Raw genomic sequence first — 15,502 nt, 5'->3', positions numbered from 1 at the left:
TGATAGAAATCTCCAAATACGGTATAGAAACCACAAAACATAAAATTATGCATCTCTGAAATTTCAAAACTGCAAACTAGCAAATCTACAAATTTAAGAAAGTAATATTCTATTTTATTTTACAGGTGGTGTCGATACCAGTAAAGATTATTCTTTAGATAATATCAATGGATATGGAAAGAAGAAGAAAAAAAAGCGAAGACACAGGTAATTATATTACATTTTACCGGATAGTGCAGTTACTCTTGGCTTAGCAAGTGTTGTGCCAATAGCATAGCATAGCATAGCATAGACAACAGTAAATACCATGGGTGGCTGATATGGTGTACCCATAAGTACGCCATACACCTGGCCATGTCCTTACGTTTGTAGAAATGGGTACGCTAGTTGAACACCTACTTTAAGAGGATGCGCAAAAACTCACGCAATCTTCAAGGTGTTCATGTACCCAGTAATATACGATATGAATATAGGGGTAATAGGGGCATAATGGGTACCTTCACTTGATAGCTAATTTAAGCATCCAAAAAGACTGAATTTTTAATGTGTCGTCAATGTAAAACATGAATTTAGTATCGATCATTAAAGGCATACTGTTTACAAGTTATAAAATAACAAGTTATAAAATGAAAATTATAAGTTAAAATCATGCTTCAAAAACAACAAATCAGTCAGTGTGTGGGGCCAAATTAGCACCCCCCTGGGGCATAATGAGCACTCTTATAAACGCTTGCTTGGGAGATGTATACAAGTGCAACAAGCACATACACATATATCACACGTTATTGACCGCTACCCGGATGAAGCTTTGCAATCGAGCCGCAAAGGTTGCCTCTGGAGCACGCAAAGAAAGTTCCGAATGACGCTTTCGGCAGTCAAAAAGCCAATCCTAGCCAACCAGATTTCACCGGTAGTAATTCCGTAACATCGAATCTCTATTTCCAAAATATGGTTCACTAGCCCTTGTTCTTCAGCAGGAATGAAAACAGTACTAAAAGAACCGATTTGAAACACCTCCGGCCCGATATTGCCGCTTCGTATCTCTTCACATACCGAGCTAGCGTCTGCCGTGGAATCCCGTGGTGCTTGGCAGCTTGTCTCGTGGATGTTCCCTCTCGATTTACAGTGGTCAAGGCCGCTTGCAAGGTCATTTTTGAACAATTCTGTATTCTGGATTTCCCTTTAAATGTGCGCACCATGACTATAAACAAGCACTGACGAGATGAACAAGAAAATTGACAAGTTTACTGAGATGAATTTGAGATTAGTTTATTCAACATAGTGTGCTCGTTTCACCCCACATACTAGTCCTCAGATCGCCCCTAGTCAATTAGTATAAGTAAAAACGAGTTTTTACACTAATTATACTATAAAATCAAAACTTCAACGAAGAGTACAGTGAGAGTACATCTGGCGCATCAATTCGGATATTTAGCAGCTTACAAACAAAAATTGTTTGTGATATATGTATCCTTCTTCCACTTTCCAAGCATTCAGAATATAAATTTTACTATTTATATTTATTCGTGACAGATAAATATTTCGCCTACGACTTGCAGGCTTCATAAGAGTCTGTACAAAAATCTTGCACACTGGATCGCCTTGAAGCAACTCGTAAACAGCAAGAGCAATTGCTGTTTATGAGTTGGTTTAAAGCAATCCAAGCTGCATAAAATAAGCACTCAAATGGTGTTTGACCAAGCGATGTTTAAGCTACTTTAAGTTTTTTCAAACCAGCTATCATCCAAAGCTGCTAAACAAGCTTAATAGCGGGTTTTTCTGCTAAACAATCTGCTTCTAAACAACCATAAACATGCTACCGGTTTACGGTTGCTTAAAGGTGTTAAAGTGGCTTTATAAACCAGTAGAGGCTTTCACTAGGCTCACAGCTTTCAATCAACTTAAAAGTTACTTAAGGGTGTTAAAGTGGCTTTACAAACTAATACAGTCACTCTCCGATTTTGTAACCCCCGATTTTGTCACGTTTTTTACCCGATTTGATTTGATTTATCAAAAGCTTAGTTTGAAAATCATTTTCAAACATGTCAAATGTGTTAAAACACTGTGAAAAGAACTGTGTTGATTATCGTGGAGTTTCCACAAAAGTTGTTTCTTATCTCCACAACTATAATAACTAGAAGGTCACTTTCTTTGGCAAAGTTCTTTATAATAATCTTCTCAAAAATTTTGACATTGTTTTGCTCTATCTCTTACTGCTTGAAAAATAAATTTTCTATCTTACTTTTAGAGGGGTTAATCAAAAAATCGTTCATACCTTTTCACGTTGTGAAATTTCTCTGAACATAGTTAACCAGTATAATCAACCATTTCGGCGTAATAAAAAAAACTCGTGTTTTCATACCTGTGGGACTTGTGCTGTGAACAGGTGACAAATGTCCACAGAGAGGTAGAACGAAGTGCAAAAGGTCCTAAAAGTGATTAGAATGAAATATATGTAGTTCGTTCTAAGCTGCCCATAAACGCATAACAGTCCCAAATGAATTTTCACCACTTTTGAGATATACCTGGGAATCATCTTTAAATTATCTATTATTTCAATATTTCAAACAAAAAAGTTATGTTTGTTCCTAAAATTTTGAAAAAAATATCAAGCTATGTCAGTCCCATATTACAAATAAACGCATAACAGTCACAGTAGTGAAAATATATCAATAAGCACCTGTTTTTTGGAAATGCCTGGTCCGATTCGACTGCAACAACTGCCAAACGATTTTGTGGCCTAGAAGAACACTATTGAAGAGAATTTGGATCGGATGTACGGTTCCAAGGTCATAAAGGGAACAAGTTCCGGAATATCTGGAACTTGAACATAGAAGCACCTTTAATGACAACTAACCCATCATGTGACACCTATAAATACACGGATTTGCAAATATAAACTATTGGCAGTCGTATAAAGTGTTCAAAACGTCATTGGCCACATCTAAACATGTCCGTGAATGTTCCAGATACCTCTACGGGGATCAGTTTCTGAATTTAACTAAAATACAACATGTGACATCTCTAAGTCGGTACTCGAAATTGCAAAACTAGTTCAAATTAGTTCATTTGTTATCATATATAGTGTCCAGAATCACATTGGTCATACTCGGCCACGTTCTGGGAGTGTTCCGGACAGACAGGAAAGCGACCAACTTTTGAGTCGAACAAACCTCATCATGCGACCCCACTATAAACTCAAGATAACAAATTATAAATAAATGGAGAAAAGGCCAGGAAGAGATTTAAGTCAAAACGGACATTTTGAACAATTGAATTGAACGAGCATGTGAATTATCAAAACAACAACGACACGTAGTCTTGAAAATACTCCCGAGTCACCGGCAACCCAAGGATCAAGGCATGCTGTGACTGTAACTGTTATGCGTTTATTCTTGCTTATTCAAGAACAAATAAACGCATAACAGTAACTTCGGCAGTTTTTCTAAATTTTGGAACAAATTTTAAGTCACTTGTGAACAAATTGCTTGTAAAAGTATTCTGTTATGTAGGGTAACCAACGTATTTTGGACCCCCTCAGCAGCTGTATATAATTTGGACACTTACAGCAAAATCAAATGCAAGTGTCCAAATTATGTACAGCTGCTGATGAGGTCCAAAATAGGTTGGTTACCCTACATCCAAGTGATATTATGACGATTTGGACGATTTGATTCCAAAATCGATTCAATATTAAAGAAAAATTATCGGGGTTTCAACAGCGTTTTTCGAAGTTGCACGATTTTGCAGATGTGACTGTCTTCCATTTATGGGCAGTAAGTTATCTGCAAAAAAATAAAAATTGAAAAAATACCCGATTTTGTCACTGTCCTGTTTTGTCACACCTAAATTCATCATGGGGGTGATAAAATCGGGTCATTACTGTACCAAGCTTTCATTCGGTACAGAGCACACATACTGTCAGATCATTGAATTTCGCAATTCGACTGGCAGCAAAAATATATGTCAGTTATCAGACTGCTTCAAGTGTAAAAATTTTCAGTCAGACTGCTTCAAGTGTAAAATTTTTTTCTCTGTCTGTTCTGCAGATGCAGATGGGGCGGATCATACGGTGAGTGCTTATGGATCAGAAGATGGCGGTTCAATTCCCGAAATATGACGAGATGAATTTTTACTTAGCTTGTATATAACTTGAGTTATTCGAAATTTAAAATATAGCATACGACGCCATAGCAAAATAAATATGACGCTTTCTATTTTTTTTTTTCAGTTTAAAATTAGATTAGTTTTTGGCTGCATAAAGGTTGATGAGACATTGATTAAGTGACAGAAAAATCATTGCAAAACTATTTCTCGTTCTAAAAATAGAATTGACAGCATTGCGCAAATTGGTTATTTAAAAACACGTAAAAGCCTCTATTAAGCTCCGTTGCAGCTTTGAAAGCAGCTACCCAAGTAACAATTTCTGTATTTTTGTTGAAACGATGATTCTACAATTGATGAAGGGACGGTAAGGGAAAGTAATGAAGAAGGATTTTTTTTTTCGGGAATGAAGGGGAAGGGTGGAAAGGAAGGGGGGGTAATAGGTAACTATGCTTTACAAGTTGTCGTTGTGACTCCTATCTTTTGTCCAATGCTGGAAGGTGCATGGGTCGAACCAAGCTGTAATCAGAGATTATAACCGGATTTGAACCCACAACACCTGCCAGGGCGTGTCGCTCACTGGTATCCGTGTACCTTTAAAAAATGGAACAATCGGTATAGGACACGGCAAGGGACAAGGAAACGATTAAGGGATAACGATTGGAAACTTAGTACCTGGAATGTCCGAACTCTCCATGAACCGACACGACGGGCTGGCTTGCTTGCTCGAGAGCAGCATCAACTTGGAGTGGAGATCGCTATTCAAGAAGTTCGGTGGCCAAATTCCGGAGAAAGGGAGTTCCGTGCAGTAGACCCTATTGCAGGCACTTCTTTCAAGTACCATATCTACTACAGTGGCGGTAAGAAAGCAGAACATGAAGTCGGTTTCGTAGTGTTGGGAAAACAAAAGCAACGAGTTATCCGGTGGAGGCCCGTAGATGACCGTATATGCATGTTGAGGATTAAGGGCAAATTCTTCAACTATAGCCTAATCAACTTATACGCACCGACAAATGATAAGTCCGATGATGCTAAAGACGAGTTTTACGACAGGCTTGAGAGGACCTATAGAGAGTGCCCAAAACACGACGTGAAAATCATCATCGGAGATGCAAACGCACAGATCGGGAGGGAGGAATTCTTCCGTCCAGTTATTAGAAGACATAGCCTGCATCTGTCGACCAATGAGAACGGTCTCGTAAATTTTGCCGCGGCCAGAGGGATGGCCATCTGTAGCACCTACTTTCCACGTTTGAATATTCGGAAACACTCCTGGAGGAATCCAAATGGAGACTCTAGCTCTCAGATCGATCATGTCTTGATTGACGGTCGACACTTTTCGGATGTTATCGATGTACGGTCTTTTCGTGGACCAAATATCGACTCTGACCACTATCTCGTAGTGAGTAAGATTCGCGCAAGGCTGTCGAACACGGCGAAAGCTCGCACTGAGAGGACGCTGCGTTTCAACATCCAGCGGTTAACGGCAGACGGCGTAGCAGTGGAGTACGCCAGGAAGCTGACCAGCGAATCGCAAAACAGCAGGTAGAAGAATCTATACCTATAAAGAAGGATTTCTGTCTGTCTGTCTGTCTGTCTGTCTGTCTGTCTGTCTGTCTGTCTGTCTGTCTGTCTGTTTGTTTTGTGTTCCTTATAGAATCAAAAACTACTGAACCAATCGGCGTGAAAATTTGCATGTAGAGGTTTTTAGGGCCAGGAAAGGTTTTAGTGATGGTTAGAGACCCCTCCCCCCACTAAGAGGGGGGGCTCCCATACAAATGAAACACAAATTTCTGCATAATTCGAGAACTAATTAAGCAAATAGAACCAAATTTGGCATGTGGGTGTTTTCGGTGACAAGAATTTATTCTAGGGTAATTTGAGACCCCTCCCCTCTTTATAAGGGGAATTATAACTCCTCTCCCCTTTAAGAGGGGGGGTTTCCATACCAATTTCCTCATAACTCGAGAACTAATCAAGCAAATGGAACCAAATTTGGCATGTGAAGGTTTTCGAGGGCAAGAAAATTTTCTATGTTGAATTAGGACCCCTCCTCACTTTAAGAGGGGGGGCTCCTGTACAAATGAAATACCAATTTCCTCATAACTCGAGAACTAATCAAGCAAATGGAACCAAATTTGGCATGTGTGTGTTTTTGAAGACAAAATTTTTTTCTATGATGAATTGGGACCCCTCCCCACTTTAAGAGGGGGGGGGGCTCCTATACAAACGAAATACAAATTTCCTTATAACTCGAGAGCTAATCCAGCAAATGGAACCAAATTTGGCATGTAGGTGTTTTTGGAGGCAAGAATGTTTTCTATGATGAATAAGAACCTCTCCCCACTTTAGGAGGGGGGGCTCCTATACAAATGAAATACAAATTTCCTCATAACTCGAGAACTAATCAAGCAAATAGAACCAAATTTGGCATGTGGGTGTTTTCGGTGACAAGAATTTATTCTATGGTAAATTGAAACCCCTCCCTCTTTATAAGAGGAATTGTAACTCCTCTCTCCTTTAAGAGGGGGGGCTGCCATACAAATTTCCTCATAACTCGAGAACTAATCAAGCAAATGGAACCAACTTTGGCATGTGAAGGTTTTCGAGGGCAAGAAAATTTTCTACGGTGAATTAGGACCCCTCCCCACTCTAAGAGGGGGGGCTCCTGTACAAATGAAATACAAATTTCCTCCTAACTCGAGAACTAATCAAGCAAATAGAACAACATTTGGCATGTGGGTGTTTTTTTTGGTGACAAGAATTTATTCTATGGTGAATTGAGACCCCTCCCCTCTTTATAAGAGGAATTATAACTCCTCTCCCCTTTAAGAGGGGGGACTTCCATACAAATTTCCTCATAACTCGAGAACTAATCAAGCAAATGCAACCAAATTTGGCATGTGAAGGTTTTCGAGAGCAAGAAAATTTTCTATGGTGAATTAGGACCCCTCCCCACTTTAAGAGGAGGGGCTCCTGTACAAATGAAATACAAATTTCCTCATAACTCGAGAACTAATCAAGCGAATTGAACCAAATTTGGCATGTGTGTGTTTTTGGAGACAATTTTTTTTTCAATGATGAATTGGGACCCCTCCCCACTTTAGGAGGGGGGGTCCTGTACAAACGAGATACAAATTTCCTCATAACTCGAGAACTAATCCAGCAAATGGAACCAAATTTGGCATGTAGGTGTTTTTGGAGGCAAGAATTTTTTCTGTGATGAATTAGGACCTCTTCCCACATTAGGAGGGGGGGCTCCAATACAAATGAAATACAAATTTCCCCATAACTCGAGAACTAATCAAGCAAATGGAACCAACTTTGGCATGTGAAGGTTTTCGAGGGCAAGAAAATTTTCTACGGTGAATTAGGACCCCTCCCCACTCTAAGAGGAGGGGCTCCTGTACAAATGAAATACAAATTTCCTCCTAACTCGAGAACTAATCAAGCAAATAGAACAACATTTGGCATGTGGGTGTTTTTGGAGGCAACCATTTTTCCCATGATGAATTAGGACTTCTTACCTTTTTAGGAGGGGGGGGGGGGGGCTCCCATTCAAACGAAATACAAATTTGCTCATAACTTTAGAACTAATCAAGTAAATGGAACCAAATTTGGCATGTGAGAGTTTTAGATGGCAGAATTTTTTTTCTGTGGTGTATTACGACCCCTTTCCCTTTTAAGAGGGTGGGCTTCCATACAAATGAAATACAAATTTCCTTATAATTTGAGTACTAATCAAGCAAATGGAACCAAGTTTAGCATGTAGGAGATTTTTGAGTCTTGAATTTATTTTATGATAGTTAGAGACCTCTCACCCCTGTGGTAGGGGGATATGGACTCTCATACAAATAAAACAGAAATTTTGGCGAAACTCAAAAACTAATCCAACTCGAGAAATTCGAGACTCTTCCATAAAACATTAATCAATAACAAGACCACAAAAACTATCTATAGTAACACTAGATCATTCAGGACGAGCCGGTCGCGAGTGTTGCCGGTGACCCGCCGTCGGAAGCGCCGCCCACTGGGGGACTTGCAAAACTCGAGAAGTGATAAAGATCATCCGAGATTCATGATTTATGTACAACACAGGTTAATTTGTGGCAATACGAAGTTTGTCGGGTCAGCTAGTAAGATATAAATGGGCTGTGGAGGAACATCCATGATGCCATCCAAGCAGCAGCGAGAGAGGTGATAGGCACGACGCGTGGAAGACAGCGTAACAGCTGGTTTGATGCCGAATGCCAGAGAGTGACAGATGAAAAGAAGTCGCAGGAGTCGCATGCTCACTGCGGCAACGCGCCAAAACAGAGAGACTAGAGCTGCGGAAAAAGAACCCATTATCTAAAGAAACGCGAGTACGAGGAGCACGTGCTCGCCGGCGCAGAGAAGCGATACGCCAGCAACGACACACGGAGTGTCTATAAAACGGTGAGATGCAGGAATTTTTGCCATGCCTGCGATGTGCAATGATAGTGCTGGCAACCTGCTTATCGACAAAACGGTGGTAGCAGCCAGGTGGGAGGAGCCCTTTCAAACACGCCCCTTTCAAAAACGAAGTACATGGTTGCTGGTAGGGAACGTGGGAGCCCAAGTGGTGTTGGTTCCGAGGTGGAGTTAGATGGGGAACGATATGAAGTAGTGGAGGAATTTATATACCTTGGTACACTCGTGACATGTGACGAGTTGCAGCCGCGGTTCGGGCTTTCTACAGATTACGTAGCCAGCTGAAGTCCCGTAGTTTGCAAATTCACACAAAACTGGCGCTCTACAGAACACTAATCCTCCCGGTGGCCCTTTACGGACACGAATCATGGACGCTAAAGGAAACTGATCGGTGAGTGCTTGGGGTTTGTGAGCGTAAAATTCTGCGATCTATACTTGGTGGCAAAATGGAAAATGGAGTGTGGCGCAGACGCATGAATCACGAGCTGTACCAAATATACAAATATGCTGATATAGTGAAGGTAGTGCAATGTGGCAGGCTGCGGTGGGCTAAACACGTGGCCAGAATAGCCGGCGAAAGAGTAGCTAAAACTATTTTCAGCAGAGAACCAGGAAGAGGCCGTAGACTCCGAGACAGACCCCGCACCCGTTGGGTGTGTGCTGTCGAAGACGATGCACGTTCAGTTGGTGTTCGTGGGGATTGGAGAACGGCAGCCCAGGACCGACGGTACTGGAGGACCATAATTCGTACGGCGCAGGATCGGTAACGGACCGTTGCCACTAAAGTAAGTAAGTAAGTCATGATTTACACTTACAAAAAGTTAGACGTTCTCTATGAGCGTCTCGTACAATTTACGCAGCTTGCATGATTTGGTAAGCGATCTGCTCATATGCCAATTGGAGTGCGCTGTTGGTGACTACCAGGAATGTAAATGGACAGATCTACCTCACGGGGTGTCTGCGCGTGAAGCGTCTGCTTCCTCTGTTAAAGCAACTCGAGGGCTCTACGATCTTCTGGCCGGATCTAGTTTCGTGCCAATATTCAAAGGATGTCCTGAAGTGATACGAAGCCAACATGAACCCCCCCCCCAACGCACCGGATCTAAGGTCCATCGAAAAATGCTGGCCTATTATGAAGCAGGCACTACGGTAGCAACCCAAGGAGGTCAAATCTGAGGAAGACATGAAGAAAAAGTGGGTTTCCGTACAGTAGAAGCTGCAGCCAGATGTTGTACAGAACCTTATGAGTGGAGTTAAGCGTAAGGTGCGAGCATACGGTTATGGTATTGAAGTTGAATGAAATAAATATGCCAAACGCTTACTAATAGGTTATATTTTATTGTCTGAAAGTTTGAAAAGGATCGGTCAATTAGGTGATTTTCTACAGCGTTTCTTCCGTGGTGCAATTTGATGTGGGACACCCTTTAGATATTAGATATTAGATTATCAGACCCTTTAGATATAGGCTATATGAATAAAACAGTTTACTGTACTTTTCTCGTTTAAATCGTATGGGAGCATTTGCTCTAACCCTTTTATTCATACGGCCTATTGTACAAACTTCTCCTCTGATGCTGTTTTTCGCTTCCAGTGTCACCCGTCACCCCCAGACTGAATCAATTTTCGTGCCTTGACGGTAGCAGATGCAGTTCAGGAGTAAGGGGGCAAACAGAACAAAACACTTTCTAACGCAATTTTGCGTTCGCAAAACAACACAAAATAACTCACTCACTACAAATATGCTAAAATACTAATAGTGTTTAGCATATGTTGTATTTTATGATAATAAACAAATGATAATAGATTTGATTGCTTAAAAAGAAAATTTTATTATTATGCTATCTGTTTTCGTTTTATGCCGTTTAAGCTAATTTAATGTAAGTGTGGTGAAAAAAGTTTTGTATGTATAATATTCAATGTTTTATCGCAACAATGTTCTAACGTAGTTTGACACCAACTGGTCGTGTCTGGAACACAACTCTTCGGATGTTGTTTATATTTTTAAAACTCATGTTACTGTTATGATACACTTAATGGACACAGAAACAAATAAGACGGAGAGGAATTTAAAAAAATTGTCCAGGATTTTTTTATTTCCAAAACTCCCAATTATCTTACAAAATAAATTTCTCCTAATTTCTCCATTAGGTTGATTAGCAATTTTTTGTATTTCAATTCATTAATATATAATACAACAAAATACCTAAGTCTAAAGAATTATTGAATACAGTCGATAACCACGTCAAATACAACAAAATACCATCAATAAAATAATACCATCACACTCTACATCAAATGCGTGCAAATCGGAATCGGAAACTTTCATGTCTGTGCATGATATCGTACATTACGATAGCAGTACAGGCAAACTTCGATATAACGTACCCTCGTTATTACGTACCCTCGATATAACGTACAATTTACCTCGATATAACATACATATTTTCAGGTGTTGCAAATTTCTTCAGAAACTGTATTTAAAGTTTCATTCACAATCATTTAAAACCCTGTCAATCTCACAGATTCATAATGGTCATTTAGTGTCGCGGTAAAGGTCCATGAGTTCTAATCAGGGCATTTCACAGTACAGTGGTGCTGAGTGGCAAAAACGCGATCATTGGCTACTACGTAAGAAATCCCGTGACCGTGAATCTACCTGGTGATACAAACTTTTGTTTTTTTAAATGCGTCCAATTTTTTTTTCATCAGAGAAGTTGTAGAACACACCAAAATCAGCAACTTTACTGAATAAAGTAACTATCTGTCTATTGTTTGCGAAATAAAATGATTTTTTTTAAAAGAGTTAGTATATAAAGGACTGTGTACGGGAAAAAACACGTAAAAGGTTGCTACACCCTTCTAGCTGGATTATATTAGGGTAATGTCGTTATCGTCGGGCCACTGTTATGGTCGGGTCACCACAATTTTTTCATTTTTAGTAACTCGTGATACGTATGTACAAGCATTGTAAAACTTCTTACTTTGACAGCTAACTTTTCACAATATTGTGAGTTTCAATCGTGTATTCAAAACACGCGTACTGAATTCACTGATTGAATCAATACAAAAAAAAATTTGCAGGTGCAGTGAACTTTTCTTCAAGAAATGATTCATGAAATGCAATTATCGGGATAAATATTGAAAATTTATTAAGTGTGTTGTGCTCTACTCGAAGGCTATTGAAAAATCCCGTCCAGTTAGGTGTTTGGGTAGGGTAAGGGGGTAAATGCTACAAAAACGCTTATTGTAAAGGTCGGGCCACTTGTGTAGTCATGGTTGGGCCACCATAATTTTAAGCACAGAAGCGCAATTTTCGCTAGAGAACGTCAGTCGCGGGAAATGTGATGAAATAAATTAAAATTAGTATAATGAAAACCTAGATTGTTGCTGATTTTTAATTGCAGTAGTACACTTCGAGAAACGCGATTGTAGTAATATTGATTTTACAAGATCACCAAAAATTTCGCAAAGATGTTATTAAAAATAGGATATTTATACTTATATGGGCCGTTGCTTACGAAATTAATTCTTTTGATGTCTCTACATAGAATTTCAAAACGTATTTCTTGGATTAAGAGCGGTGGCCCAACCAGTACAACATGGCCCGAGTATGACAACATTTTTTGTCTTCACGTAAATGTCTATAACTTTATTATTTTTTAAGCAATCAGTTCAATATTTTCCAGAAATATAGCTTTTTCTTAGACCTTTCCAACGATCTATTTAGATTTTAAAAATTCTTTTTGAAACGGAAGCTATGGGCGACTATCAAAAAGGCGGCGCAACCACGACGACATTCCCCTATTATTATTTACTAAATGTTGTCAAACAGTAATAAAATAAAGTAATATGGGATATATTTTTGAGTTCTTTTTGTATGCTTCGATATAACGTACAATTCGATATAACGTACAACTTGAAAATCGAAATGTACGTTATATCGAAGTTCCCTTGTATTCGTAAATAGCTCACGAACTTGCCTCATACTAAATGAAACTAAAAAAATGCATAATCTGAATATTTTGATAGAAAAATTAATTTCTTCGTTATTAAGCCTTGAAAATCAGTGATTTTGAGTACGGTTTTTGGTAACATTGTTAAAATCGTTGACCACCATTAATCGGAAACAGTATATTATTTTATTACTTTCCAAAATTCTTGATTTAACACTGAACCAAACAAAGAAAGGGGATTGTCAAAAATGTAAAAACTGCATTAAATAGTGCCTGTGACTACAGGCAGAATATAGACAAATGCTTTGATCCAAGCAAGAAGCAATTGCAATGTAAAATTTGCCGACGGCACATTCGTCATTTCTCTTCATATTTGTTCGGATTCTTAGCTTATATTAGTTACCGTTCTTGATTTCAGTCGAACAATATTCACCAGTTACCAGCTAGACGAGTTAGAAAAGGCCTTCAAGGAAGCTCACTACCCTGACGTGTATGCCAGAGAAATGTTGTCACTAAAAACAGATCTTCCAGAAGATAGAATACAAGTAAGTCGATTTAATTTTTCTACACCTAAAAGCGTGAATCTTTTTTCTTAAATATTTCGTAATGGACCGATATTTTTACAATTACTAGCATATTAATTCCATTGAAAAACTCTTAATGTTTGACTCCAAGTAAATCTCAGAAACGATTAGAAATCGTGCCAGTATTGTTTGCAAAGTGTATCAAACACGAAAAAGATTTTAAGTGAGTATCATTCTTGTTATTTAGATAGTAAACACACAATACATAGTGTCACAATTATACACTATATATAAAACGAAGTGTATGAAAACGTAATGAAATAAAAATAAAAAAGCATTGTTCCCAATATGAAGCAAGGATAATGAATAAAAAATGCGCCTCAATATGTTTAAGATCCAAACCAATTGTCATTAGGAATGGAATTTCTGATTAAGCCAACAGATTCCCTTTCCCGATACCATTGTATATTACGTGGGAAGCACTACGTGTCGGACAAGGGGTTTGTAATTTGATATCTCCTCATTTAAAAAGTGAAAAGTAAATCTAGTTCGCACTTTAAAATAAAACGAAGGTGTTTGTGTTGGCAAAATATTTCCAATATGGCTGCGCACGGTATCCGTTTTGTCTTAATTAACAATCACGCTCCTTTTGTTGATCGTTTCATTTTTTCTGACAATCTCTCAGTTTGAGCAACTTGCTGCTGCTTTACTTTTCGTGAAGTGTTTACGGTTGCTTGGCTAAATAGATTGGTACGTACATTTTTTGTTCTGTTGGTAGAAGTGTGCAGAAATGAATTAAATTCTTTATATTCAAGTCTTTATTCCTCGCCACAGCTTAATGTTTATTAAGTTATTCAATTAATAGACGAAAAAAGCTTCATTTCATTTTAGTGCTCCTTTACAGTATTCTTGGATACAGAGTGTACTAAAATTATTTTATACGGAGGTACCTGCTACATTATGTAAAACCGCCCTAATTCAACACGTGGCACAAAAAATGTACAAAGCGTATAAAATTTTATTAAAAACGCATAAAATATCTTTTTGTACATTGCGTGGTTTTAAAGAAAGGATTGTGTAATAATAGATTATAGCAAAATACTGAACAATATCATGTACCAAATATTACAATAACATTACATATTACAATATAACATTTTTCGCTCCAGATAAAATTAAAGCTATTCGTATGGATTTTTACATTAAATTAGAAACACCTCTGTGTATAATCTTAAGTATGCTCTAGTTAGTCAACAAAAAATACGCAAAACAATACAACAAAATATATCTCTAAGCTACACAGAACCGATGGAACGGTGTAGGCAAATGCAGATAAAATTAACTATTATTTCGCATGCGCTGACATGCTTCTTTATCACCACGAACCTCTCTCTACATGCCACGGTAGATATGCCATCCTATCAGAAAATTTTGAAGTAATCTCAATTGAAGTTATAGCAATTTCCCCTCCGCAGAGTCAGCTCTGCCGAAATGCTACCATAGAAACCATCTGAATGAGGAGAAATCCTACTAATACTAATATAAATTTGTGAGATTGTATTTATTTAGATTTAGTAAATGTGAGTAAACGCTGTAGCATCCTGTGATAGTGACGCCATGTACAATTTCCTTACCATTCATTCATCACTTTGAATTTTCTACAAAATTTGCTGCTAATTTCAAAGCGTAGGCTCACTATATAGCCTCTTACTATATTCAATCTTTCAGACTGCTTTCTTGCTTTAAAACCTAATTGTGGGACAAAGAAACGGGTTCAATTAATTTTAATTATCAAATTCCAATGATATAAATTAAAATCTACTTACGGTATCAATTTTTTAGAGCACTTTAAAATACAAGCAAGTATTAATTTCCATTGTTCCGTTATCTTGTCACGGCAAGTAACGTATACCGTCGATAATGAAATACATGTTGTGATGTTAAAAACAGCATTTCTGGTCACCCTACCCAAATAGATACTTGATATTTCAGGCAGCCTCACAGCTGTTATCGGTTACGGTAACAGAACCAGCGATATTTTAAATTAGCTGATGATGCACAATGCATCTCATGCCGCCAAGGCAAGCACAAAACACGGCCCTCAAGATATTGCCATATAAACTGACTCGTTGAAAATTATTGATTTTTCTATATTATGCTAATGTATTCCTGCAGCTGAGTAATTTTTTGCGTACAGACAGCATTATATCCTTGGAGTATATAAACCGTTTTTAAATATCAGCAGCAATTTTCATGGCTTATAAATACACCAGATATCAGTCATTCAAAACCTATTATACGAACAAACGCAAGTCCGGTTGTTGATGAAAACTGTTGTTTGTTAACGGAAAACCCGAATTAATCCACCTAGCAGCGTGACCTAGCCTTTCTACTGCCGCAATAATCATTATTTAATTTCTCAGGAACATCTATAATTAACTTGACTATATTTTTAAATATCCGTTCTGT

At 38.3% G+C, this 15,502-nt stretch overlaps 1 protein-coding gene across 1 annotated transcript in view; it reads left to right on the top strand.

Moving 5' to 3' along the window:
* The window catches only part of LOC128734502 (visual system homeobox 2-like), a 235,965-nt gene that overhangs the window by 118,825 nt on the left and 101,638 nt on the right, over positions 1-15,502 (top strand). Inside the window, exons 3-4 of the mRNA XM_053828736.1 lie at positions 126-207; positions 12,928-13,054. Coding sequence (XP_053684711.1) covers positions 126-207; positions 12,928-13,054 — 209 coding nt within the window. The remainder of the gene's footprint in view (positions 1-125; positions 208-12,927; positions 13,055-15,502) is intronic.

The sequence above is a fragment of the Sabethes cyaneus genome, chromosome 2 (assembly GCF_943734655.1).
Source record: "Sabethes cyaneus chromosome 2, idSabCyanKW18_F2, whole genome shotgun sequence".
In the NCBI taxonomy this organism is placed as follows: domain Eukaryota; kingdom Metazoa; phylum Arthropoda; class Insecta; order Diptera; family Culicidae; genus Sabethes; species Sabethes cyaneus.
This window is presented reverse-complemented; position numbering and strand designations above follow the sequence as displayed.